The sequence below is a fragment of the Camarhynchus parvulus genome, chromosome 7 (genome assembly GCF_901933205.1).
Source record: "Camarhynchus parvulus chromosome 7, STF_HiC, whole genome shotgun sequence".
Classification (NCBI taxonomy): domain Eukaryota; kingdom Metazoa; phylum Chordata; class Aves; order Passeriformes; family Thraupidae; genus Camarhynchus; species Camarhynchus parvulus.
Window position 1 is genome coordinate 18,009,426 of NC_044577.1, and position 27,773 is coordinate 18,037,198.

A 27,773-nucleotide genomic window follows, 5' to 3' on the forward strand; every position below is an offset into this window, starting at 1 on the left:
GTTTGCAATAAAGCAGAAATCCATGGAACAAGGAATGACTTATTTCATACAGGATTGTGAGAAAAATTAGTGAATATTCACACTTTCCAATCTTAATTTTTCTCCTTTCCTTTATAATCACCACTTTCCTATCCTTCAGCCTAACAAAAATATTTTCTGAAAACCAAAAAAAAGAAGCAGTTTACCAGAAGCAGTAACTGCCCTGCTTTAAAAGAGAAATATGGCTACCCTATGGAAAAGAACCTTTGCAAATTAAAAACAGCTCAGACTTCAAACATATTGTTTGTATGTTTGATCAGGTTTGTTTTTCAGCTCTTAAAGTCCTCCCTCGGTATGTTGCCATTGCAATACTAAAGGCTGTAAAGCTGTCAGAGAAAAGCAAATAGTAGGCTAGGTTTTGTGGAACTTGATACCAAATTTGACAGCATAATACTAAAGCAGATTAAATTCTTCTACAAGTAAGAGCATGCAGGAACAGTACTCCAGGTAATGGTTGAGATTAACAAGCCTGTTGTCAGCCATAGGGTAGTACTAAAATAACATGATTCCCCTTCTCCTCTATAGCACTAATCACTGTTAATTATATTAAGCTCTCCTTCTCCACTATACTACTACTGACTGTTAATGATATAAACCCTAGTTGTTAATACCTGAAGAATTTGCAACAGGAACCAGCAAGATACACTTTTTCCAGTACTTCTCCACTATCAGCAGAGAGACGTAGAAGCCAGTTCTGCACTGTCAGGACTATCAGGGAAGCTTTATAATCTGACGGACTTGGTAGCATTTCCCCCTACATAAAAAAAAGGCTATTAGAAATAAGTTTGTATCAGGAGGATACAAAACATTTTGACAGTTTGAAGAACATGAAAGTAAATACACACTCCTCAAAAACTGAAGGAGGAAAGCTGCCTGCTAATCAGATCAGTATCTCTAAGTTCATGTCCATGTCAAATAATTACCTATGACATAAATAATCAGCTGTCACACTTTTTGCAAGACAGTTACCTTTTCTAGAAGAAGCACCCTTTAAAAAAATCTTTTCCTTGCAAAAGTTAACTGTTTATTGATCTAATTGATACCAATCTTGAAGAGAAAATTGTTTAAGTATTTCAAAAGAAGACATTCAGTGATAACTCAACAGCAACTGCTACAAATGGTACTTACACTGCTTTAGTTTTAGGCACCTCAAGGAGAGGGCTAATATTTCTAAGCTCTGTGGACACTGGGTGAAGGAGAGAAATGATGCAATTATCAGGTAGAAACCGTAGAAGAGTTTTTGGGCAGGGTCGTTTCAATGGGCCTCCACTGTATCTGCTTTTTGGTTTTTTTAATGTCAATGGATCTGAAGAAAACTAAAACTCCCAGCTACTGTCCTTGCTATTTAAAAATAAATAAAAATATAAGTAGAATTTATTTTGTAAGGAATTAAGAATTAGTTGCATAAGAATAAAAGCACTGGTTATAAAATCTTCCATGAAAGCTTATGAAAAAAGGATTTGAATGCACTACTAAGAAATTCAGAGAAGTATACCTCTAAATGTTCAGTTAATATAAATAAGGCACGTGTTGCAAACCTTTAATGACTGAACTCCTTAAAAACACTGAGAAAATAATTTGGAAAGAAAAAGCACTCAATTCTAAATGTTTCATCAAAATATATTAATTTAGTATTTTGCACAAAAATGTTCTAGTAAAAAGTAATCTTACCAATGGGCATTCCAATAATAAAGCATCTTCTATTTTTTCAGACTTGGCACACTTTGACTTTTGATAAATTAGTCTTGGCTGTTGCGCAATGCTAGAGGAAAATGATTGCTAATCATTAGTCTGTTTTATAGACCACTTTTTACCAAAAAGTCATTTCATACAGTTTTATAGGTCAGAAACCTAAACATCTTATTTTTACTTTGTAAACATACCTGAAATTGCTCTCAAAATAAGGCCTAATAAACAATAGTTAATATAATGTAATATTTTAAAGCTAACCTTCTCCAAATCTTTTGGTCTGGTTGCTTTGTTTTTAGTTTCGGGTTTACTTTTAGTTTTGGGTTGGTTTCTTTAAGTAACAACCTTAATAGTAATGTTCTTGCTCTAGTGATATACATTAAGAAGAAAGCATTTTCAGAAACTAATGATCATCCTGGAACCTTCCCCTCAGGCTCTTCCAATGCCGTCTTTTACAACAAAGGTGTGGCATCATGTCTAGATATTTTTAAAAAACCCTCTACTAATTAAAATTGATGCTGTTTGGGTTTTGCCTTTTTTCCTTTTATATAGTCTCTGTATTCTTCACACAGATATTTGTAACTCTGCCACCTATTGTATTAGTAGCTAGTTTTCCCAGTACTTTTCCATGGCCTTTACCTAGGCAGAAAGACAAAACAAATTCCAGAGCTCCAAGCTCTAGGAGGTGCAAGGCCCCAGTGCTGTCTTGGTTCTCCCTGGGAACCAAGGCTGAGAACAACTATTTGAGATCCATTCTCATGGACAAAGTACAACTAGTGCTGAAAGGGAGGCTCCAGAGAAGGGGCTTGACCTGGGAGGTGGAATTCATTACCACTTGTCCTCCGAACTGGGGCTTTTTATCAATTATGCTAATTTCCTAAAACCTATAAATGTGTACTCATCCCTTTAAGGATGGGCTTTTGTGGACATCTTTCTATAACTGCCTCTGAAGGCCTTCATTAAAGAAGGCCTTCTTATTTCCTCCTTACTAAAGAGGCATTACCTCCTCACTAAGCCTTCATATTACCTCCTTACTAAAATTATCTTGAGTTTCATTTCCAGGTTGGGAAAAAGGCAACAAAATAAAAGCTTTGTACTGTGCACAGTTTTGCCCTCTGGGAGAGGATGAGACAAAGGAAAACCTGAAAAATGTTAGACAGGTTAACCCAGTACTGAAAACATCGAGACAATGTAGGAATAAAAGCAGATTTAGATCTCAGCTGTGGATGATAGATTAACTTAATTGACTCTTAGTGGTTTACCCTGACAGACTAGTTTGTATTTGATGTATCATATGACACTATCTCAAAACTGCTCTGTCCCCAACTTCCTCAGTACTGCAGTTCTCCAAGTCCATGCTACTTCCCTCACAGTAGGGACAGCAAAGACAAGGGCTGGTGCACACAGATTTCCTGTCCTCTACCCTACCATGTGCTGCCTCCTAACCTGTCTCTGCAACTGATCATGGAACAGAAGAATATATTAGATCAGAGAATTGATCTACAAAATACATTTGCAAAAATTAGCATGTACTGCAGGCTGTACTTTTACATGAAAAATAATTTACTTATTTTACACAGAATTCACATAGTACCAAGTTTGTTACATAGGCTGATTCTGTGACACACTCTTTAGCATGCTGCTAGTTGCCAGACTACAAAGAACTACTGTTCATTTGGCTTTTTAGTGCAAGACTAGAAAATTGTGTTAATCTTCCATTCCTGCTCTGAAAGCTGAGGTTATACTGCACCTGAAAGATCAGGCTTTCTTTTAACAAAGTAGGTGTCACATTAAGATATAACAGCATCTAGATGTAAGGCAAAGATTGTAAGCCAAAGATTTATCACCTGCTTATTTTTTGTTCCCAAGTAAACTCCATTTAATTCACAGCAGCTACGAGTCAAGTTAGCAATATAACACAGAATCAGTCCCAAATCTGTAAGTCAGTACCTCCTAATTGCAAATTTATTACCTGGTAATACAGCATTGGTAATTGTCCATGTAAATTCTTCCTCTTTCATATGCAATAGGAGATGCAGAATGAGTTGTCCAAACATTCTTGAATTTAGTACTTTCCTGAAACACAATAGTTTTAACATGGATGGCTATTTGTAACAAACTTTGCTTCTGAAAATATTTTCTTTGGCTCCTGCAACTTAATAACTTACTTTAACTAAAACTTTACTGCTGAATATACGAGAAAGAATCTTACTTGGTTTTTATAAATAAAATTAACAGACCTTTTATAATAAAATTTTGTATTTTTTAAAGACCAAATTAAAAAAAAATTTAATGAGCTATTATGGACAGCAGCAGTAAGGAATATTTTGTCATTAGCTTACCTGTATTAAAAGTGGCAACTAAACCTGCATAGTGACTTTTGAAATCAAGGACTAAACTCCCCAAAGTATAAATATGCAGAGAATTCTTTTATATGTAATTTATTTTATTTATTGAACACTTAATTCCATTCTACTGGTGGTGTTTGGTGTGAAAGACAGAAAAATGTATTTACCATTATTTGCAATAAGCACCCGGAACATTAAAGAAATAAACTGCTCACATTAAAGTTTCTTGCATGCATTTGAGATATCAGAAGATCTATACCATTAACAAAGGTTCCAGTCTTAGAAAAAAGAAGTGTAAGTCAGATGTAATTATTTTCATTTCAGTAAACATTGCATGCCTATTGATCTAGTTACATAAGCAGACACTTCATCTGACTTCCAATAAATGTATTTTCAATATAATTGCCAATTCACTTCCACATTCTTTTCTAATATATTTCTATCAACTACTGCATGGAAGCAGAAATTGTTTTGACTAAAAAAAAAGTTCACTTTGTAATTGGTTTCATTCCTATTTTTTCTGTAACATCAGTTTCACTGAGAACTGGGGTTACGTTTACCTGAAAATCTCTGCCAATTATCTTATTATGCGAACTCTTTCCAAATTCAACATGAAGCACTAAGAATTTAAGATTAGTATTAAATATTAAGCCATCTTAGGGAAATAGGTGATAGAAATAAGCTTTTATGAGATTTTATAACACAATTATTAGATACAGAAGGGCCTTCGCAGTTCTTGCCCAGCACAATCCTTTCTACATTTCTAGGTCTGAGCCTTGTGAAATATTTTTAACCATTACTCTCTTCATCAAAACTGCACCTTTTTTCTCCCCAGACCTGTTCTCCAGCGTGACCGGGGCCTCTCGAACACCTGGGATGGGGACAGAAGCTCAGCCCCCGGGCTGCAAGCCGAGCCCGCGGGCTGCAGCAGCGCCGAGCGGCCGCCTATTACCTGACACATGATCCTTCTCAGGAGTCCCAGGTTCTTCCTGTGGGCCACACCGGCATCTCTGGCGTAGAAGCCGTGGGCCCTACGGCTGAGGAGGCGGCACACGTTGTGCACCCCGCACGCCCGGAGGGCGGCCCTGCCCCCGCCGGCGGCCGCCTGCGGGCATTTTCTCGGCCCGCGGGGCGGGATCGCCTTTCTCCCCCGCTCCAGGCTCGCTCTCGGCAGGGCGTGCAGCTTTGCAGGCCCAGGCCCGCGGCGGGTTTATCTAAAACCCCCGCCCTTGCCCGGCGAGAGGTGAAGCGAAGCGGGAAAAGGCCCGAACGGCCCCTTGCTCCTCGATTCCCGAGCGAGGCGAACCGAGGCCTTCCTACGGCTCTCCTCGCCCCGCGCTTCCCCGGCCGCCGCAGCTCCGGTTTCCGCAGACGCCGGGCGGGGACAGCCCTGCGCCTCCCCCGCGGCCCGCCGGGTACTGTAGTTTTTCCGGGAGCGGAATCGCGCGGCCCGCCCGGACTTCGCCTCCCGCCGCCGCTCCTGGGCGGGCCGCGTAGTGCCCGCGGGCGGCGGCCAAGCGGGGTGACCGTCCCGTACGGGAGCGCTGCGGCGTCGGCGCGGATAAGGCACCGCTCCGAGGAGCGGGCAGCAGCAGGCGCTGCGCAGGGCTCGGTGAGAATCGCTGGCAGCGGCGGCCGGCCGGGACCGCGCAGCCGCCCGCGCACCAGGAGCTCTGCCCCGGCCGCGCTCCCCGCCTATCCTGCGCTGATGGATGCGGGCGCTCGACGTGCGGGGCGTGCAGATAGAAACATTTTACCCGTTGTGTTTTCAATTAAATCAGGAAAGTTTGGTTAGTGGTAGCTAGTTAAGGAAAAGTGGGAACTGGTATCTTTTTCCTTTTTTTTAATATTCCTGCTATAGAGCTGAGCCTTCGGGGTTGGGCGCGGGGTATTCCCGGGAATGAACGACCGGCCTGGCACCTGCGAGCCTTTGGGCACCCGCCGTGAGCCTTTTAGGGTACGGCAGTGCGGGATTGAGTGTACTCGGACCTGGGGGGAAGGTTAAGGGATTGGTTGAAACCCGTTTAAAACTCCAAGGTTAACAGGAACTTCTTAAGATGTATGACACTTCATTTTTGTATTTTTAGAGCTACGTCCCAAATGTTGTCACGGTCATCAATCTCTGCTTGCCAGCAGAGCAACTGAAGTCTGTGGGCACACTCGTTTCTCTTCCTTGCCAGAGGCCAAGCGCCCAAATGGGGTAATCAAAAGTTGCTGATGTTTTTGTGTGCCCATATCTATTCTTCAGGATCTGAGTGGAACATTGAATCTTCACTGATAGTGAAGTAAAGAGAGAGTCCTTTAAATTTCTGGTGGTTTGCAGTTATTGCTTGCAGGGAGCTAAACACAAACACAATAGTTGCAGTTGCTCCTTCAAAGAGCTGATTAGGGCAGTAAGTGGAGCGTACAACAACAACAGTGGATTTGCAACATTGCCAGTGACTTCAGAGCTGGCAAGGCAGGTTGTAGCTCACTAAAGTACACACGGACATCCAGAGTCCTGCAAGAATGTAAATGGGTGAGGTTCAATGTTGGAATCCATAAAGTTAGAGAGTTTCAGGTTTGTGGGAAAACAGACAGGCCTCAGTGCAGCAGAGCTATGGATATTGCTGATGCATCTTGTTAAGCTGTAGCGAAGACGTGAGGAATAGAACAATAGAGCTATGTATTAGCGATTCGGAATAACTTTCTAAGTTGCAAAAAGTTTCTATAGCAAAGTTGAAATTATGAATAGAGTTTTATGCTTTGTCTTCTTATAAATGAACAAGCAAGTATTGTTTTAACCCCAGCTACGTGTGTTTATGTCGATTAGATAGAATCACTGTCAATATGCTTTCTCTCTGTGTAATTAGCTAGGATGAGTATTTGGTGACTTGTAACAAGTGAGTTTCTTTAGCTTGCTGCCTAGATGCGAACTGTCAAGATCTTTGCATAGGCAAAACTATGTATTATAAAGATTCTAGAAAATAAACAGTTCCGACACATCCATCAGTAGTCCCGTCCCGTTCGTGCTTGTATGTAAACTGCCGGCGCAGTTCTTGAATATGAATTGTAGACAGTAGTAAAATTCATGCTGCTCTATCCTAATTCTCGTCACCTTTAATAAAAAACCCCATAGTTTGTGTTGAGACAAATTATCTTTTGTTAGGCAATACATTTAAACATTCAGTATTTTGTAGATAATATATTTAAAATAGTTTAAGTGATTGCATTTGGAGGTTTAGATGTATCTTGCAAGTAGGTGTATACACATGTAAAGTCTCAATACCTCTTTTCTTTCCTTTTTCCTCCTTCCGTGTAAGTAGCAGCCAGCAGAGGGTGTGCAGGGTAACGAGGAGCCCTTTGATTATTCAAGTAAATGTTTCCAGTAAACCCGCAGGATTTATCTCCCCTCCTCTCTCATTGCATAAACTATTTCCTCTTTGCTCAACTATTTTTAACAGCCTACCTCACTAGTGGAAGCTTGTGGAAGAACAGGCACTTCTCAGCACATGTATATGTGATTAAAGTAATATCTGGTGGGGCAGGTTTGTTTATTTTTTTCTGCTTTGCTTTTTAACTAATTTTAACTTTGTTGTCTCTATAGGAATCAAAATAAATAAAAATAATTTTTCTTTTGTTTTTCTTTTCCCTTGGGAGGCACTACTCTGCAGCAGTTTTACTGAAGTTACTCTATGCTCACAGGGAGGTCTGCATTGTTCCTGGTGCATGAGAAAGAAAAAGAGTTGAAATTTTTAGATCTGCTGAGTTTGAGAAGTTATGAAATACCCTGTTGTTTCAAATGTGCATAATTTTTTGGAAGTATATAATTGAAAAATTAATTATGAAGCCCCAAGAGGGCATGATTAGTCACTTGGTCAAATAGAATAGGATTAAGCACTCAGTTAATGAGTGAGTCTGGTTGACAGTAAAGTCACCCCCACCAGACTGGAAATATTAAGAAATATTAATATGCATGTATTTTAAAAATAGCCACTGGTAATTAATAGTTCTACTCTGTGTTACCATTATCTTGAATTTTCTTTTCCTTTCTGTCCCCGATTGCCGCTTGCATCTGTTTTGTGTAAGGTGTTTTGAGTTTTGGTAGTGTTTGATGGTGATAATACAGATTAGCAAGGCTTTACAGAAGAGCATTGGGGATTAATGGTCAAATGTGGTCTAGATAAGCTTCTAGGTACCAAGCAGAAGTAAATGCATGAAGTGAATTGTTTCTGGAATACTTTTCTCTCTAGGAATGTAACAAAAGCTGCACATACTGTTCCTAATATAGGCTATTTTTGTCTTTATAACAAAGACTCTACAAGTAGTAAAGTAGCTTAGTTTATTCAGTATCAACAAGAGGAATGGGGATAAAAGCATTATATAGTCAACCTAGGAGAATTGGAGATGGAGGAAGTTGTTAGATTTGTAGTTGATCGGCCAAATGTCAAAATATTTTAATCGAATATGTTCATTAAATTAGGTTTTTGGACAAAAGTAGCAGGTTATTTCTGTTCTTTTTGTTTGGTTGGTTTTTTTCCTCTGACATCTCTCTTAGAATTGATACTTTTAAAGAATTTTACTCATCAGTTAAGTGGTTTACAAATGTTTTGGGGTGTAATTCACTGTTAAAAAAATCTTAGAGCAGTGCTTTTCTCCTATATCTAATTTTTCTTCTATGGCTGTGACTGCTCAGGGTTTTAATGGCAACATCAATTAATTTAATACCGACTTCCGGCCTGGCTAGCAGTTGATGTGTGTACATTCTTCTGCATGCTCACCTGCAAAAAGTTGTGCTAAAGATGCTGTGTTTTCTTGCTTCTTAAAATTTCTCAATTAAACTGAGGACCTGATCCGTAGTTGTAACAGTGACAAAGCTGTAAAGTTTAAAAGGCGGTGCTCCATGGGGAAACAAAGTTGCTCTTCAACATTGTTATAAAGTGCATTGTTTCTTTAAGGGTTTTTTCCTGAAAAATAATTATGCTGCTACAAAATTTAGTAATTTTTATTGTAATTCAGTTTTATGTTAATTTCCTTAAAGATGAAAGTTGAGTTCTTTGATTAAAAATCAAACCTAAAGTATTCCTGACTGTGACTGTGAACAGGGAAAGAACTCCTAATTCTTTCAGGCAACATTTCTTGCTGTCATAACTTCAGGGTATGATCATCTTACCTGATAACAAGAAAGAGTGTTTGCCTGTTTTATTAACAAGCTTCGGTTAAACAATCGAGCAATGACTCCCTTCAGAAAATGGAATTTAGGCTTAAAAGTGATTTAATGCATTTTGAGCTTTTAGTAGCCGTGTTGCCAACTAATCTTATGATCTGTGGATGACTTATAACTGTCAGGGATGTCCATGCATGTCTCAAGGGAGTTCATTCACCTTTAACATAGATTACAACAGGAAACTTCCTCACTTACCCCACTTGCCTTACATTTTCAGAATTTATCTGCTAAAATTGTTCAATTCTCACTCAAAGGCTCACTTTTTCATAGAAAGGCTTGCATATCTGGATTTTACTGATGTAAGACCATCTTAGTCATCTGACTGTAGTTCCCATCTGTGCATCTTTTCATGTTCTTATTGAGATATTTAGAAAGCCAAGAAAAATTATGTGACTAGCCTAGCAGCTGAATCATTGTATTTTATGGTGAATATCAATGCTGGAACAGGAAATGCAAGATACTAACTCAGTTTTTTTCAAATGATTGAGGGAGGAAGAGGATTTGTAAACAGTTTGCAGTGTAATAATGGAATCTTTATCCAAGTATTTCTATAATTTAATAATAATTTTGGATTGTGGTTTGGGGTTTTGGAGGACTTTCTCTTTGTTTTTATTTTCAATAATTTTATTTTTAATTGCCTTTATGTAAATTACACATTTTGCAGAAATTGTCACGATGCCTTAATTTTCATGTATAATAATTACTATTTCATTATATCCCATATATGATAATAATTATAGATTATGTTATGAAAAATGCATGCATATTTTCAAATAAAAACCATTAAAAAGTTATAGTAATTGAAGTATAAATTGGAAGAGTTTTGGTTGCTGAGCCTCATTTAAAAAAAAAAAAACAACCACAATAAACTTATTAACATTAGAAGAAGTTTTGATTTTTTAAATAGGCCTAAGTGTTACATTTTCACTGTATGGCAATGCTTCCATGTCTTGGTAACGTTACAGTCTCAGCAGCCAAAATTAATAGTGGTTTTATTTGGCATTGTAAACCATAAGGCAAATTCTATTTTATTTAAACTTTGACGAATAAAAAGAAATTTTAATCTTTTTTTCTTTTTTTTCTGTAGGCTTAAAATGAATAAACAATGCCCTTTTTAAAGCATGACTCATTCAAAAGTACATGATAAATGAGGAATTGTTAATTTAATTGAAGTGATTCCTTTGCCAGTCATTGTATTGATGTGTACAGATTAATAATTTTCAATTCACAGTACAAAACTTGAGATCAAATACTGCTATTTTCCTCGAGATAGAAATCTTTGTTTTGCAACCAATTTGCACGGAATGTTTTCTAGTAGTGTCTGGTGCCTGTTCTTTTGTAACTATGTTTTGGATTTTCAGTGCATTAAATATGTACGTGTGGTTTTTACGGAAGCAGCACTGCAAAAAAAGAAGAGAAAAAAGGCAGGAAAAAATAGGACACTTCAAATAATTTTAAGGAAAAAAGGAACAAAAGCCCATCAGGGTAAAAGTATTAGGAAAGCTTACATTAACAAGAATATGCAAAAAAACCCACCAAAAATGATAATACTAGCTACACACACTTGTTTTCTTTCATTATTGATCCTTTATGAAGATATTGCTATATTTTACTTTACTTGGAATGTAAGATAAAATTATACATGTAATAGAAAAATCTGAATCACTTTATAATTTCCATTGATAGAAATTAAACATGTATAAGAATTACATTTCAAAGACAGCAGTTAACAGGGATCAGGAGAATAAATGGTAGAAATGTTGGAAAGCTTTATGTGCACTATGTTTACACTTAAAAAAAAGATATTTACTTTCCTATTTAAAAGCATAAAACCATAGTCACAGTTCCAGAGTGAAATCTTCTGAAGAAAATGAGTGGGGTGAAAAATGTCAATTTTGCTGACAGTATGTGCCCACTAGAAGAAGTGTTTTCTTTACTGGTCATTTCTTGCTTGCACTCGTAAAGGTACAGTATCAGTCTTGGGTTATTGTTTTACTGTGTATTTCTTTTCCTTCCCCTCCCTGATAGGACTTTGAAATGATACCAAGTATTTTATCCTTTGACTGGTTTCATTCTAGTAGCCTACTTTGGGATTATTTGGGCTTTCAGCACACTGAAGGGATGTTGCCATTTTCTAAAAAGCATTTGAATTGATATTTTAGTAAATGATTTTTAGTAAATCTCGTTCTTGGCTATTTGACCAGCCTCTCATGTAAGTGACATAAACAGTTGCATTACTACAAAACTGTAATTTGAGTTAAATGTGTTTTCAGGTCTCTCAACACAACAAACTTCATTACAAGGCTTTCTGCTTTATGTCTGAGGAAAACCAAAATGCAACACAGGCACCGAAGTAACAGACGACCAACAGTTCCACTCGGATCACGGATTTTAACTGATCCTTCAAAGGTCTTTGAGCATAACATGTGGTGAGATGTTTCTTCAAGGATGATTTTCATATAATTTTGTACATTGTTTACTCTGGTATAATGACATGGGTGTATAAAACAAGGTGCTGCCAGAACAGACACATGAAGGTAGCACTAGAGGAAATCTGAGACTGTCACAAGTGATGTGACAGTTACGACCTCTCAGTGACTTGCATTAAAAGCTGCCAAGCTGATAGTTAATCAAGGAGTGAAAGGCACATATTATTAGGGATCAGTAATCAATTAGGAGACAGAGGATCATGTTATTTAAAATGGCAGAAAATTTCTAGGTACAATACCATTGCATACTGGATTAGCTCCCTAATGTTTACCACTTCCAGGCTAAATTTGGAGTTGGCTATACTTGCTTGGTCAAGGAAGCTGGAAGCTGTCTGATTATTGTGTTCAGACTGTAAAGTTTGTCTCTGTGTTTCATAAATCTATATGCAATGTAGTTCTTAAGCATCTTCCAGGCTTAGTGCTTCCTGCTAGGTGGATGAATCCTTTACATAAAATGTAAAATCAGTGTAAATGCTGATTGAAATGTAGGCTGTATAATCAAGGGAGGAAAAGATTTTAAGAAAAGGGCCACCCTTTTTCTGTAACATTGTTTTTTGATGAAACTGTTTGTTTGTTTTATAATTTCCTTCCAAAAAATTGTCGTGTGTAGCTTCAGTTTTACCTGCTACTGTTTAGTGATAGTCTAACACAGAGTTATCAAACTTTGATGCAGGTGGTTGGGGTGGATTGTGAAGATGGAAATGAAGAAACAGGGTTGTTCAGAAAGTGGATCTGCAGATGAGTCTTTGTAGCTCAGATGGGAAAACAGGTGAAGTTGAATTGAAGCAGGGGTGCATGGAAGTTGTGAAGGTCTTGATAAATCAAGAACCTGGCTGTGCTGGGGGTTAGGTCATTGTTTCTGAAGCTCATTGCATTGGCAGGGTTCTCCCTAGGGAGATAAGCAGAATTAGGATGTGGTGGTAGTGCTAAATAGATTATACAGGGTAAGCATAAGATATTTGTCTTCTCTAACATTGATGTATGATGTCCTTTTGTTTTCCACTCATCATCTTTGTTAGTTCATAAAGTGGCATTCTTTTTGTGTGAATTGGCAGAGAGACAAGAGCTGCTACCATTGCTGCTAGAAATACTAAATAAATTAAATTTGGGAACTAATGCTTTAGATATCTATTGTGGTGCTTTTCTGTCATTTTGAGAGAGAAGTAATAAATGATGCTAAACACTGGAGCAAAAAAATGCCTGCTTTTGTTCAGGTCAGTAATTGAACCAGTTTTTACATTATCACAGAGATAATTAAACCCTAAGTTAGCAAACAAGGTAGTGGAAAAAGACTAAGTTGAATAGGCTGAACTGAAAGCAGCATTGTTTGATCTCATATCAGGCCTACTCATGTTAACAGTTCCTGGTGTGGTTAAAATGGATAGCTTGCTTTGCTGCCTCAGTGTTCAGCTTAAAACAGTTCTGTATTTAAACACTTCTGTGCTTAGAATTCTTATGTGTCCCGTGTTCCTACCAACTTGTATTGCTGAAGGAGCTGCCTCATGTGAAGCATCCATACTATGTAAATAATTGCTGGAAGAGCTATGAAGTGACCCCTCTTTTGTAGATTTTGATCAAGAAGTACTGCAGCAGTACTGTTTGGGATCTACCATATAGAAATTTCAACAAAAGCACCAAAAGGGGCTTTTTGAATTTCCAAGGAGGGAAAAAAAAAGACAGTTAATGAAGATGGAGGGCTTCAGGCACCTTTAGTATTGTGTGTAGATCCCCTGAGGGCTCTGACAGACACGCAATGATGGATTAAAATTGATCAGCTAAAGATTACAGAGCAGCAAGTCATCTGTCAGAAGGGCCGACTGTGTATTATTGCCATCTGAATAGTCCGTGGTTTCAGCCTGCTGGAGTAGGCAAGGTCAACACTGGTGATAGCAGTGAGGGAAGCAAGTCTTTCCAAGAGGGTGTCTGCCTGGTAATGCTTTGGTCACTCAGTTTTATTCTACTGCAGCGTGTCTGTCAGAGCCATGACACTGCACAGGGACATTTGGCATGTGAACAAATACAGGAAGGGGAGAGGCAACCTGCTGGGGACAATAATGAGAAATATTTCAGCAGAGAGGCGGAAATCAAGTCTGAAGCAAGCAGACAAATACATACCAATTGGTCTCCCACAATTAACAGAAGAGGAACAGTGAAGGTCTAAGAATTAAATTACCTATATATCACCAACTACGGAAAAGGAAGATGCTCATTAGCTTTTAGAGACAATCAACTCTTTTCAAGTTGGCACCTTCTTCCTTTTCCCATAGTAACCAATGGAATTTTAGTCAGGGGCTTTCAGTTAGCTCATTTCAGTAGGATTAGGATCTAATAGATTACTTGAATTATATTACCTAATTTAATCTGTTCAGACTGGACAATTTGGAGGGACAGCTGATTGGCTTTTGAAAACGTCCTGCAGCGCATTTTTTGGGTACTCCCCATTGTGGTCTGATCCAAACCAGAATCTGCAGGGAAGGCAGTTTAGTCATCTGGGCTTGGTTCTGTGACCATGGATTAACATAACATTTAGGTAACCACTTTACACAAGTATAGATGGCATAGACTTTGGAAACATTGCAGCACTGCTTGACTTGTCTCATTCTGTTTTTGTTTTTTTTTAATATTACCTATCTCTGTTCCTCAGAAAAGTAAAATCCTGTTCATCAATTTCACCTGTTCCAATTGAATAGGTGGATTATGCTCCCTGTTTCAGAACAGCTGATTTCTTTGCTAGTCCTTAGTTCCTCATCATAAACACTATTAATGTGAAGTGTTTCTTGCATTAGGGTGTTTGTTGGTAGGTCTCTTATTGTATTCAGCTAAATACAGTTCTAATGGGATACTCAAAATACACTCCTGTAAACACACTCTATTTGTAAGATGCGTATAATCCTGTTATTAATAAAAGAAATACATGCTACTTCAGTCTCTTGGCAGTTGGGACATGTTTCTTAATCACTTGACTTTTACCTAATTAGTAATTAATTTTTATCTATTATACACTGAAACTTAGGTTTTAACTGTCAGTCTCCTTGTGGTCATTTGCTTACACTCAAAACCAAAAAAAAGTTATTTGAGACAGTGTAGCTAATTCATGACTGTTTTTCCTGGGAAAAAATATTATGAAAAACCCTATTGAAAAGCTGTTGCTTCAATTGCCTTCTGCAGGGACCACATGCAATGGTCACAAGAAGAAGAGGAGAATGCCAAGAAAAAAGCAACAGAGAATTCTCTTGTGAAAGTTCAATCAGAAGACCAAGGTAACAAATTTCAAATGGTATAAATTTTTTTAATGCTCTTTATTAAAATAATTGAAGATTTGTAGACTTCAGGAACATTCTTTTTATTTATACATTCTTTTATCTAAATTTTTAAATTTGTTTTTTGTTTTTTTTCCCTTTGTTGCCTCAAAAGAACTCACAGTGTGTTTTTCCTAACAGTACAGTCTCTTATTTGAACAGTTTTACAATTAGGATGGCAGTAGACTCTGTGTAAAACACGTGCATCAGTATGGTGCAGTTGTTCTGACCCGTTTTGCAGTCCTCCAGAATACAACTTCTGCTACACAAGGCTTTTACAGAATCAAAGGGAATGAATTTGCAATCAGCTAGAGTGCTGGGGATGAACATTCCCATGTAAAATATTCAAATGCTTTTCAGTGATTTGGGAACTATTTAGAGAGCTTGTGTTTGTTCATTGCACCATATTTCTGTTAAATGCCATGCAAGTTGCAGTGGTCCCAGCTGGTCCCAGCTTGCTGCCTTTGCCAGGCTGAGCTGGGAGTGCTTCAAGAATCCATGTGTTCACTTTGTGTGGAAGGTGTTCCAACACATCCTCCATGGTCTGCTCTCTGAGGGATTGAGGAGTTTTGTGCCTGTCTTCAGAAGGAAATTGAATGTATTCTGGGTTTCTAAAGAGTGATAGCTCTAGTTTCAAACTGGCAAACTAAACCATACACTAAACTCTAGGATGGTTATGAATGCTAAAGCTGGAATATCAACTTGATAGTAGCATACGAGACTGGATTCTTCATTTATTCTTCTGGTAGAAGGATGTTCTGAAAGTGGTCACTTGGATATCTGTGCCTCAGTTTACTTAGCATGTCATGAATCTGCCAGATAGTGTAGTTATGATCCTATGCCTTGGGATAACCAAGGCACATGTTGGAGTTTATTTGAATTACCTGAGAATGTGCCTTGCATTGTGTGCCCTTCATCACCTTGAATACTCTGAGATTGTCAGCCTGCCTTTCTCTGTTACCTCTCACATTCTTTATCTACATACAGGAGTACAGTGCTTGTTTTTCAAAAATTACATCTAATATCTTAACTTGATTTGTACAAAAAGCTGAAAAAGAGCTTGTAATTGAAAGGTAAGCTGTGTGGCTGTGTGCTTATGGAACCTTGCATTCTTCATCTACAGTCAATTAGAAGTTAGTTTGTGCTGGTGAGAAATGGAATAATCAGGCATTTGGCTATTGCCATGAAACACAAGAATCCAAGGACATTTCTTATGAATGCCCCTCTGTTTAGAGTTTGAATAGGTGAGCATTGCTGATAGTGTTCCTTCAGAAAGCTTCAGCTTCATTCTGCAAATGGAAGTACATTTTGGCCTATTTGTGTAAACAATGAACTAGACCAAGGCTAATGAGCAGGTTATTTTGGGGCCTTGTAAAGTACAGTGAGGGGAAAAAAAGACAGATTTCACCAATGCTACCATATTACTGAAGTAGAAGAGCTCTGATGAGCCTTTTTAAAGTAAGAGCAGTGGAACTGAATGAAGTCATGATACTACATTTAGGAATTTTTTTTCCATATTAACATGTGCAGTTTCTTCTCAGGCCTGCTTGCTAGCAGTTGAAGATCATGTTATGGAGAAAAATTGATTGACAAAGTAAAGGCTTTTCGGTTTTTTTGTTTTTTTGTTTTTTTGTTGGGGGGTTTGGTTGTTGTGGTTGGTTGGTTGGTGGGTCTTTTTTTTGGTTGGGGTTTTTTTTCTCGGGAGTTTATATGTTTTTAAGTTATGCAATTTTTACATGCTTTGTAATATTTTGTGGGTAGGCTAATTAAATGCACAAAATTAAATAAAAATTTGATAATACTGCATGCATGTTATTACACAGAGATGCAGGAATGCCCAGTGCAACAATGCAAAGTAAAGTGTTCCTTCACTTAAACCCATGTCATTCCATACTAATACAGTTTGAAAGGCTGACTTTAGCTATTTCTTTCCTTCAGTTCTGAAGTCTGGAAAACTTGATGTGAATTTAAGTTCAAGGGTTCTGAGCAGACTTGTAGGAAAATCGTGACTATAGCAAGGGGTGATAATAATTAAAGAATCTTTTGACTAGAAGGGTTTTGGTTTTTATACTGAAGCTGAGCAATCTATAAATGTGCAACTTAAACTGTTGAAATCTGATATATATATGACCTCAGTCAACTCTGAACTTTTAATATAAAACAGGCCTGTACAATTACAATTACAGGGCTGGGTCCTGCCCTTTAATAATACAATTGGATGTATTAAATGTTAATTTTAAAACATTATGCAGATTTCTAGGACAAGGCATTCTGCCACCTCCTTACCACTTCCCACTGCCTGTCTGTGCCTCTAATGATAATTCTCAGCCTTGTTTATCTCTGAAAAGCTGTAGCAATTTAGGAAATAATATGTTAAGATTTAAAGAGAGTAGTAGAAGTGCACTGTACATTTACTCTGTACATTTATATTAAAAGAATTAATGTGTTGGTGTGAGTGAGAACAAAACAGGAAAGGCAGCACATTATATGAGGTACACTTCTGCAGCAAGAGATGTCAGGGGTAGCAAGATATTTCCAAAGCATTTGCAGAACTAAGTGGAAAAAAACAAGAAAAAATTTGTTTGGTACTTAGGAGGGATAAGGAAGGGAAAAGCATCAACAAAAGAGACATTGAAAAGTTAGAATTCTTATCTTTTTATCAGCCTTCCTTTGAAAGGGTTAGTTAGCTCCAGTCCAGTGGCTAGCACAATTAGTGCTAGTGAGAAGGAGGAAAGATTTTGTTCTTGAAGTGAGAAAGAGCAGGTTACAAAGTACATCCGTAGAGTACGTGGATGAGTGGAAAAGCAGAAAAGAGAATATTTGCTTTTTTTAAAAAGGAGGTGGGAAAAAAAGAGGAGTCAGATAATTGGTTTTAGTTCCTGGAAAAATACTGGAAGAGTACATCCAGAGCTTGCAAACAGGTTCAGAAGAACAAAGGAGATGAATACTGGCCAACAAATATTTTTTCAAGGATAAATCATCTAAAATCAAGCTAATTTTCTTCTTGGAGAAGGTTACAAGCCCTGGGGATAAGGGAAAAGCAGCAGATGTCCTAAAGTTTATCCTTAGTCAGGCTTCTGACTTGCTTTACTTGACATTTTCATAAGCAAGGTAGGCAAGTGAGAGCTAATGAAACTGCTTTTGGGTGAATGAATGCCTAGAGAGAGCCTTTCAGAATGGAAGGCTGTGCTGGGCAGCCTTTTTTATTCTGTGTCCAGTTCTGCTCGGTATTTTCATTAGTGACCTCGGGAAATTAGAGACTTGAAGATGCTAAGTGAAAACATGTTTTAAGTATGGTGAAGGACAGGATTAAGATTCAGAAAGATCTAGACAAACATTGGAAAAAAATAATCTGAAATATATAAATTTGCTAAAAATGAGTGCAGATTTCTTTGCTTCAGAATAATTCCTTGAGAAAAAAAACAAACTAGGTTTTGGACCAATTGACTTGGTAGTCATTTTGCAGAAGAAGGTCTGAGAGTTGTGGTGAATCACTAGCTGAATCAGCAGTGTCATGCTGTTGCAAAATGGCAAGCTGGGAGTTATAAACAGGATTACAACCTGGAAGCCTCATAAAATACTCCTTTTGCTCTGCAATGATAATGCCTTTGCCAGAATACAGCACCCAAAAGTAGTAAATCAATTGGAGAAAATCTAGAGAAGAAAAATTGAAACTATCAGAAGTCTAAAAATCAAAAAGAAGAGAGTTAGTTTTAGACAATCTAGAAAAAAGATTGTTTATGGAGGCATAGTAAAATACTTCAAATATGTAAATAGGTGTTGCAGAGAGAAAACAGAATAATCTTTGCTTTGTCTGCTTGATCCCTGCCTGGGACAAGAATTGCTTGACCTAATTGCAACATGGAAGTTCTTAGGTAGACAGTGGAAAAGGTTTCTAACTATGTAGAAAATTAAGGACTGTAATATATTACTGAAGAAAGTTGTATGTGAAAGGTGGTATTTTAAGAATAAGTTGGACAGATGTTTGTGGAGAAGGGATATGAATTCCCTGAGTGTCTATTTGCTATGCAGTAGGATTTATCAGTCCAGTTCACAGAACCGGAATTTTTTTTAATAGGTGATGAGGTACCAACAAATTTGCAATTGATTACAGAATTTCATAAAGCATGAAAGAATTTCAATTCCTTAATTTGAAAACTATTTCTTAAACAATTGAGAAGATGCATTGTTTTTGTCATTTGAGACATGAGAACTTGTCTAAGAATCTTTGGATTGTGTATTTTGGTGGTGCTATTCGGTGATGTCGCTGCACTTTTAAAAATATGCTGTAAGCCTGTCAACCCCTTCCTAAGTGTCATAAAAACTAATTAAACCTTCATAGGAGTTATTTTGAGCACAAGGTAAGGTCAGACACAAAATCCATGTGTTTTAATTTAAATGTACAATGTGTGGAACTATGGATTTTTAAACTGTATATTTGAGGCCCAAATTATATGTTGCTTTGGAGTATTTTCTAGCTAAGTTCATATTCACCAAGGTTTTGTTCTGTTTTAATTTCAGATAAATATGAGAGGGAAGCCAGTAAATATTGGAATGAATTTTACAAGACACATAAAAATAACTTTTTCAAGGATCGCAATTGGCTGTTTCTGGAGTTTCCAGAAATTCTTCCAGAAAAAAGGAGAGAAGAGTTCAAAACAGAAAAAATATCTTTGGAACACACAAAAATAAATAATGAGAACAGTTTTTCACTCAAAAATGGAATGTTTGCAGAAGGAGAAAAATACTGGGAGAAAAATGATGCATCTGGTTCTACTGCTGTACAAGGATATCTATATAATAAAAATCAAGTAAAAGCTCTTACTGCCAATCCTCAAGGTAAAAAGTGTGGAGAAGAACTTGGCAAGGTAGAATCCTTCCCTGGTTGTGATGCCACTTACCGAATATTAGAGGTAATGCACTGCAAATGTTCTCCCCATCTACAGAACTCCACAGAATTACTCAAAAATGTCATGAAGATCCTTACTAAGTATCAGGAAAGCAAGCCTTTGGAATTTTGCATACTACTTTCATTTATGGCAGAAACTTTCAGAGAAACCTAAATCTGGACTTGGTTTTCCCTTTAGTTTTTCCCAAATCAGAATAGGGCTAGATTGTCAGATTCCATTTTCATTAAAAGTCAGGTATCTTATTTCCTCAGGACAGGTGTGAGTTTTAGTGCTTTGTCTCAAAGTGCAGGTACTTGCTGCATTCTTGTCAAATGATGAAATTGGACAAGAGTATTGCATTTTCTTGTGCAGTTGGAAAGACTGATTCTCTTTTAACTTCAGAAAGATATTGGGGAGAAACATGATCATGTACATGATTTGAGAACTGTGGTATTAGCTGATTATACCTTTTCTGTCCAACATGCCTTCAAGTCTAATGGATCCTACTGGCCAACTAATTTAAGACAAAAATAACAAAAAAGGTTTTATTTGCTCATTTATTTTAACTTTATATTTCTCTTCTGATTTTAGGTTGGCTGTGGAGCTGGAAACAGTGTCTTTCCTATTCTGAAAGTTCTATGGTAAATTGTGTTGGATTTCCAAATTGAATGTTGTATTCATATCTTCATTTTCACCAAATGTTGGAGCTGGATCAGTGCTGCAGGAAGTGCTGAGTGAACCATTTTAAAGTGCTAAGATTCTTAGTGTGTCAAACCACAAATAATATTGGTGGCATCAGTATAGGATACTCCTCATATTGCTCCACCCTGTCCTGGGGGATCATATTTGCTGACAAAGCTTGTCTTTGGGTGCATTCAGGCTGAGTTCTTGCAGTTAATCTCAGGCAGATAAAGTAATCTCATGTTTTATAGGTCACTGTAAAGCTACCTGGTATCTCTTCAAAAGGCCAAAACTATAGAGACCATAGATAATGGCATGTGAGCTATTGGAAAGAAGTTCTATTCGTTCTGAATTGGCTGGTATATTTGTCACATTACTTGTGGTTTTAGTGTCAAGGCACAAGTCCTGTATCACATTGCTTAATTCATTGAAACATCTTAATCCACTTAGCTTCCAGTTTTAGAAAAATCTGTTATGACAGCTTGTCCTCCCATCCATGTAGGCAGGAAGGTTTTATTGGAAAGGATATGTATATTTCAAGGGTTGAAATAGATTTCTCTTTATTCATGCCTTTAAGAGCTTGAGAACAACACAATTCGTTATTCTATCAATGAATTCTAATTGCTAGTATCACCATTATACAAAAATTCTCCGTTTTGCAGATATGGAAATGCAGCAGGAGGAATTAAGTGGTGCACCAGGATCATACATGAAACCTCTGTTAGCAATGTATCTTCATCCCGCAGCAAATGCTTTGCTTTAGACAGCAAGTAGTGAAAGGAGAGCCTGGTTTCATAGGAAAACTTTGAAAGGAACCTTATATAGGAAAAGATGTCATGTGGCTGTGTTGAAAAAGATGAGACAAACTTTTGTGTTTTCCTCACAGGAGGCATTAGTCATAGATTGGCATTTCTGATAATTAAGACTCTACTCCTTAGGTATTTTTCCTGGAGATCTCTATTCATGTGTAAATCTTTCAGTCAATCACATTGGTTGATAGATTGAACAACTTGCTTGTTTGTCTTGTATATGACCTAATGGAAAGATCTCTTATCTCTAAGCAGGCTTGGCATTAGAGAACAGTTGGTTTTACTCTGAATTTAATAATCTAAAAATTGACATTCTGGCAATTATACGCATATAAAATAATATATCTATATGCATATAAAAACAAGACAGTGTCAAGCAAGTGTACCCTGGGTACAAAAGAAAATTTCACTAAAGTTAGTAATGTAACTCTTAAACCTCTTCCCCCTGCCTCCCTTAAATTTTAAGTTAGTGCTTTTGAATGCAGTGTGTCATGAAAACACCATCCAGATCAAGCAGTGTCTTTGACTTAAGTGGACTTTTACATAGTTCGTATTCTGCTCTAAAAAAATAAAAGAAACCCCCTACATTCTAACAAGTCTATTAGGTAATCAGCTTGACCTTTCCAAAGGGACTGACTGAGTCCAAAGCCTGGCTGCTTGTCCTCATTCATAATAAATATGTAAATTCATAAATTCTCATGGTGGTCACAGAGCTGATAAAGGTTTTGCTCAGCAAACCAAACAAGCATGGAGTATATTTTGTTCCAGAAGCATTCTCCTTTGAGCCTTCAGAAATCACTAGCTTAGCTGTGTGTACTGTGAGATCTTACAGGCAGAGTTTATTGATTCCCTTCTAAAGAAGCCATCTATCCAAAATCTTAAATACATATTTAATTTATTAAATTGATCATGAATTGATCATGAGGTCATCTCTTAGTGGGTTTTGAGTAACTTTCTCAGTTTATCCTTCTGAGGTGAAAAAACTTCTCCCTAGAATTACTAGTATCTGATGAATGGTACAAGGAAATTTGCAGCTGGCTGAGTCTTGGATGGGAAGAGAAGAGAAAACAGTGCTACAGGAAATTCTTATTCAAAACAAAGGAGACAATGGAGTACAATAACCAATAATGCTTAATCAAATCAAAAGAACAGCAAGGTGATACATGGAACCCCAAACTTCTACAGAACTGGATGACTTTTGCAACTCTCCATCCCTGCCCAAATCATATTGCTAGCTAAACTGCATGCATGGGCTAATAATGCAGTGCTCCTGTAAGAAAATGTGACCTATTAATGTGCATTTATGCATTACAGCACCAGGACATTGTCATCAGTTCTGACAGCCCTCTGTGACCTTTTTTCTTTTCCTTTTTGCTTCCTCACAGACAAGGCTATAATTCTTTTTGTACTAGCTCTCAGTTGGTATTCTTATGAATTTGTCTGCCCTATTGGTTCATTACAACCTATGTGGCTTTCCATGTGCTAGACATCAATAAAGCATGCTTGATCAAGCCTGCGGAGAACCCCAGAGGACCCTCTGAAGTTTCATGAACACTGATGTAGACTTTCATCTTATACATTAATGATTTTCTAACTGATGTTGGTTTTGTTTTCCTAGCAATACACCTGGAACCTTTCTGTACTGTTGTGATTTTGCTTCAGGAGCAGTGGAGCTGGTGAAGGTAATTCATGCACTCTCTTTAGAGTACCTTACAAGCCTGTAATTCAGGAGGCTGCCAGGAAGCCATCTTCATGAAAAAGAATGTGATGGCTTTGACAACTTTTAACTGAAGTTTTCAATATTCCAAAGAACAAAGTCATACTGTATGCAGAGAGGAATGAATACCATCAGTGAGCTTGCTTCTCAGCTTGAGTAAGATACTGGACAGAATAGGCTTTTATATGAGATGTTTTACAATGCAGAATAATTGAAGAAAAAATGTTTCTTGAGTCACAGTAAACGTATTAACTACTACTGTTCTCTCTGTGCCTCTTTTCATCTTTTTCCTGACAGTCACATTCGTCCTACAATTCAGCCTGGTGTTCTGCCTTTGTTCATGATGTGTGTGATGATGCTTTACCCTATCCTTTCCCAGATGAGATCCTGGATGTCATTCTCCTTGTCTTTGTGCTCTCTACTATTCATCCTGACAGGTAAATGAAGACAAAAGGGCAAAGCAAATGGGTTAAATCTCTTTTTTAACTGAAGGTTTTCAATAATAGCCAAAGAAGATGATGAATCTTTAATGTTATTTAATAAGCTACAGCATATATAAGGTATTTTAAATGCTGTTTACCATTTTCAGGCTTCAAGGGAGAAGCTGGTCAGGCTAATTATAATTAGTGAGTCTCCAGTCACCATCAAAATACAAGGGATATATTGTAACTAAGTACATCTCTACTAGAAGGGACAGATTTAAAAAAAGGCAAATTAAAAAACCAGGCTGACAATCTTCTAGAAGGTAGTTATTTTTAGTGATCAAAACCAAACATTAGTGATTTAACACCTTACAATGTGTTGATGTAGACTTAGATTGCTGATTTAGCCACATTCAAATGCTTACATGCAGCCCTTTTAAACTAAAATGGTTGTATAATTTTGTAACTCTTTTGGATTACAAACATTTGATCTAATTTTCATGTCTGGTGTTGAATACTGTTAGCTTTTGCTAATGCCTCTCAATGTCTAATGAACCAAATTTTATGACTGTTAAGGTTGGCTGATTGTGAACATGACCTTTTTTTAATGCAAAAATATTAAAAGAGGGCATGTAAGTTAAACTTCTTGACTCTAACTAGGTTATATGAAGAGAAATACATGCTGTTGGTGTAATAATACATTTATTACTTCAAGACTTGGTGTACAGAACAGTATTTGCCTAGGTCTGAGAACTGTTTCCCTGCTACTAGTGATTAGCTTTATACAGGAAAACCTTCCCTCTATAGAATATTTCTTCTTTCTGTTTATTCAGACATGAGCACGAGTCACATAAAGCCAGGGTCCAGGTTTCAAAAGCAGTTCAATCAGGAGACTTTAGATCTCTGTAATTCCAGCCATGCTGCCAGAAAGAAATTGGACAACAGTGATTCATTCAGTCACTGTGCCTGCAGAAGCAGTAATCAGATGTTCTGTCAGAATTTCTGTGAATCTTTTCCTATTAGTCTCTTAAGAATACATTTGAGGTTTTTGTGGTTGATTTTCTGTTTTGTTTGTTTTCTTTTTGGTTTGGGTTTTTCTTTTTGTTGTTTTTTTTTTTTGGGAGGTGGGTTGTCATTTTTGGTTTGGATTGGGTTTTTTTTCCCCAGGGCTGACATGGATGCTTTTCTGTACATGTGTGTGTATACACACACAAAGATTTTCATGTAATTATCTGTGTTTTGAGACCCACTTGCCAAAGATGCTTTAGTCATTACTGCCATCTCATAGAATTAAAATAATGACTGCATAAAAGAAAATGTGATCCAGATTCATCTTTCTCAGTATACATTTTTTTCTGGAAACTTTGAAAGTGGGAAATTTAAAAGAAAACCAAGGGAATCATGGTGCAGAACTTAGGTACTTTGAAAAGATGGAAAATACATGTGAGAAGGACTCATTTATATTTAGAAAATTGTTACTTAGTAATTTCTCTCTAGGCTGTTGTGTTTAGTTTTTGATAATTGCTACTCTTGTAGTCAATTTTTAAAACACTTCAATTATGCTAGAAGGCACCTCTAAAATTTGGTCGCAGAATTGGAAATATTAAACTTTCTTCAAGCTGTGTAATTAATGTCTTTTAGTTCTGCTGGATGAAATTTCTCAAAGCACTTTCACTTTTTGTGCACATACACTTCTTTCTGTGTGTGCAAAACTTCTGTTTCTATAGGCAAGACTGCAATTCTATGCACAGCTACTGTCCTGAACAGTCTCTTACTCTTAGGTGGTGCTGCCTTTTTGGTCTGTGGCAGCAAACTTGGTTGCTTATGTTTGCAAACTTCACCCAGCATCTCATCTATTCTCTAAGGATGCAAGGGGTTGTGAATAGGTTGGCTAAGCTACTCAAGCCTGGAGGAATGTTGTTATTTCGGGACTACGGACGCTATGATACAGCTCAGCTTCGTTTTAAAGAAGGTAATTCCTGAATGGTTTTGTATTTTACTGTTCATTTTAGCTCTTTCTGGGAATAAAGGTGACATGTCCTTTTTCATTACTGCTCTAATTTCTTAGGTCATTGCTTGTCAGAAAATTTTTATGTAAGAGGAGATGGAACCAGAGTATATTTCTTTACCAAAGGTATGGAATGTTATAGTTTCATAGAATGGGTTGAGTGTTTCTCAAGGTGATTTGGATTATGAAAGCTCATCTTAAAACATACATGTAAAGAAGGTTTTATTGGCTTTTTAAAAAATTCTCTGCTTTTAAAAAGGCCAATGCTAGCTGTTGTAAGAAAATAATTTCCTTTGTGTGCACACATGTTGCATTTGGGGTTCTGCAATTTTGCTTACAGACGTCACTGGAAATTTCTCTTTAAGTATCCTGTGTGTAATTGTATGCTCAAATTTTATTATTTAACCATGCACATGATTTCTTTGTTAAAATTGAGGTAAACATGCTTGGAAGGAGAGTCTGTAGCTATATATGGCATAAAAGTCTGGATTGCCATTTGTCAGGGGAAGTAGCTTTATCTTGATAAAACGTGAACAGTGACCAAATGGCATGCATTTGTTTACTCAACTATGGCATCTTGAACTTTGTGAAGAAAGGGTATCTATGGATGCTGTGAGTAATAACTAATGTGGTTTGGGCCTCAACATGACAATTTTTGCTGCAATATAAATCAAGAGGTGTGAAAATGAATTTCTAACAAATCCTTATTACAGGAAATGTCCTTTAGCTTTCAAATTGCAAAACAGATTTAATTCTATCTTTGGTTGAGCTACAGGTTGGTAATTACTACATTCTACAAATGACTTTTTGTTTTAATGCAATTATTTTTCATATGAAAAAATAGATGAGGTATGGAACATGTTCACCTTGGCTGGATTAACTGAAGTTCAGAATTTAGTTGATCGGCGATTACAAGTAAACAGAAAGAAAAAAGTGAAAATGCAGCGAGTTTGGATACAAAGCAAGTTCCAGAAGCCATTGCAATCTCTGCATAATCCTGAAGAAAGCACCAAAAGGCACACTTGTAAATAATTTTACTCAAGAAATGCAGTACAGAATTGAACTTCAGAAAGGGAAGGAAATTTAAGTATGTGTATTTTCATTTAAGTATGTGTAAATGTTGTGTTAGCCACTGAAAAGTATTGAAAAGTTCAATAAATGTATTGAACTGAAAACCTTTCTTTGACTTTCTTTTCTTTGTAAATTCATATGTGTAAGAAAAATCTGGGGGGAAATAAAGGCCATTTCTGACTTCTGCTTTATATGCAATAATATTTTCATAACTGTGACCAGGCATTTATTTTACTCCCTTGAATATGAATAGTCAATAATTATAAGTATTACCTCATTCCTGTTGAAATTCATGGTATGTAAAAAGGTTAGTCTGAAGTATAATTGTTTCAGAGATTTAGAGAAACAGAGTATCTGTTCTCACTATTACTATAGACTGTGTTAATTTCGGAGTCATATCCTTTTCAACCACTCTGTCTTACGACTATATTTCCTCTTTGGAGGGAAATTTCTTGGTGCATAAATAATGAAGACAAAAATTTTTTTCTGATTTGCGCGTAGCTATCATTTCGCACTAACTGCATGTGATATGTATACATATCAGATTACTCAGTGATTTTTGTCCTCCTCACTGATTTATTTTACTGTCTTCACTTTTCGTCTACATGCTCATAAGGAACATGCCAAATTCAAATACAATGCATTACATTTAACGTGCTCTAGATTGTAAACTGAATATGTTTCATGTAGAAAACCATTACCAAAATGCCAAAACAGTTCTGACACCAAATAGTTAATATTGGATAGTTGTCTGGATAAATACAAATATTATTTTTATGATAAGTTAGATCTGTTAGAGGGAGGAGCAAAAACAGTAGTCCTAAGTACATTTTATTAATAGCGTTATGGAGTAATGTAATCACACTAGAATTGCAATCTGGCAGCTGAGATATTTTTGTTCTTTACAAAAAGAAGTTGCTTTCTTAGGGATTCTATATTAGAAAAAAAAAACACAGTATTTTTTATTGCCTGGGTGGGGATATAGTAAAGGACAGGACTAGTCCTGTCCTTCAGTACTTCAAATTCTTTTAAGAAGAAAAGTGAACTGCAAGCACTGTTTTCAAATGTAGAACATGATCCTGAGGCTGTTGAGCTTGTATTTAAAG

General features: G+C 37.0%; 2 protein-coding genes across 3 annotated transcripts in view; one reads left to right on the plus strand and one right to left on the minus strand.

The window, feature by feature from the left end:
• DCAF17 (DDB1 and CUL4 associated factor 17) overlaps positions 1 to 5,708 on the minus strand; it is a 19,609-nt gene extending 13,901 nt beyond the window's left edge. For both annotated transcript variants that reach the window (XM_030952146.1, XM_030952145.1), the window contains exons 1-4: positions 5,029 to 5,708; positions 3,701 to 3,804; positions 1,711 to 1,801; positions 651 to 793 (exon numbers count right to left, since the gene is read on the minus strand). In XM_030952146.1, coding sequence (XP_030808006.1) covers positions 651 to 793; positions 1,711 to 1,801; positions 3,701 to 3,804; positions 5,029 to 5,037 — 347 coding nt within the window. In that variant the 5' untranslated portion in view covers positions 5,038 to 5,708. The remainder of the gene's footprint in view (positions 1 to 650; positions 794 to 1,710; positions 1,802 to 3,700; positions 3,805 to 5,028) is intronic.
• METTL8 (methyltransferase like 8) overlaps positions 1 to 26,820 on the plus strand; it is a 27,201-nt gene extending 381 nt beyond the window's left edge. The window contains 12 exon segments of the mRNA XM_030952144.1: positions 5,938 to 6,033; positions 6,164 to 6,276; positions 11,556 to 11,711; positions 14,940 to 15,031; positions 19,592 to 19,983; positions 20,551 to 20,600; positions 23,068 to 23,131; positions 23,464 to 23,603; positions 25,454 to 25,560; positions 25,657 to 25,722; positions 26,441 to 26,595; positions 26,597 to 26,820. Of these exon segments, the coding sequence (XP_030808004.1) occupies positions 5,977 to 6,033; positions 6,164 to 6,276; positions 11,556 to 11,711; positions 14,940 to 15,031; positions 19,592 to 19,983; positions 20,551 to 20,600; positions 23,068 to 23,131; positions 23,464 to 23,603; positions 25,454 to 25,560; positions 25,657 to 25,722; positions 26,441 to 26,595; positions 26,597 to 26,683 (1,479 nt within the window). The 5' untranslated portion in view covers positions 5,938 to 5,976 and the 3' untranslated portion in view covers positions 26,684 to 26,820.
• The last annotated feature ends 953 nt before the right edge of the window (positions 26,821 to 27,773 follow it).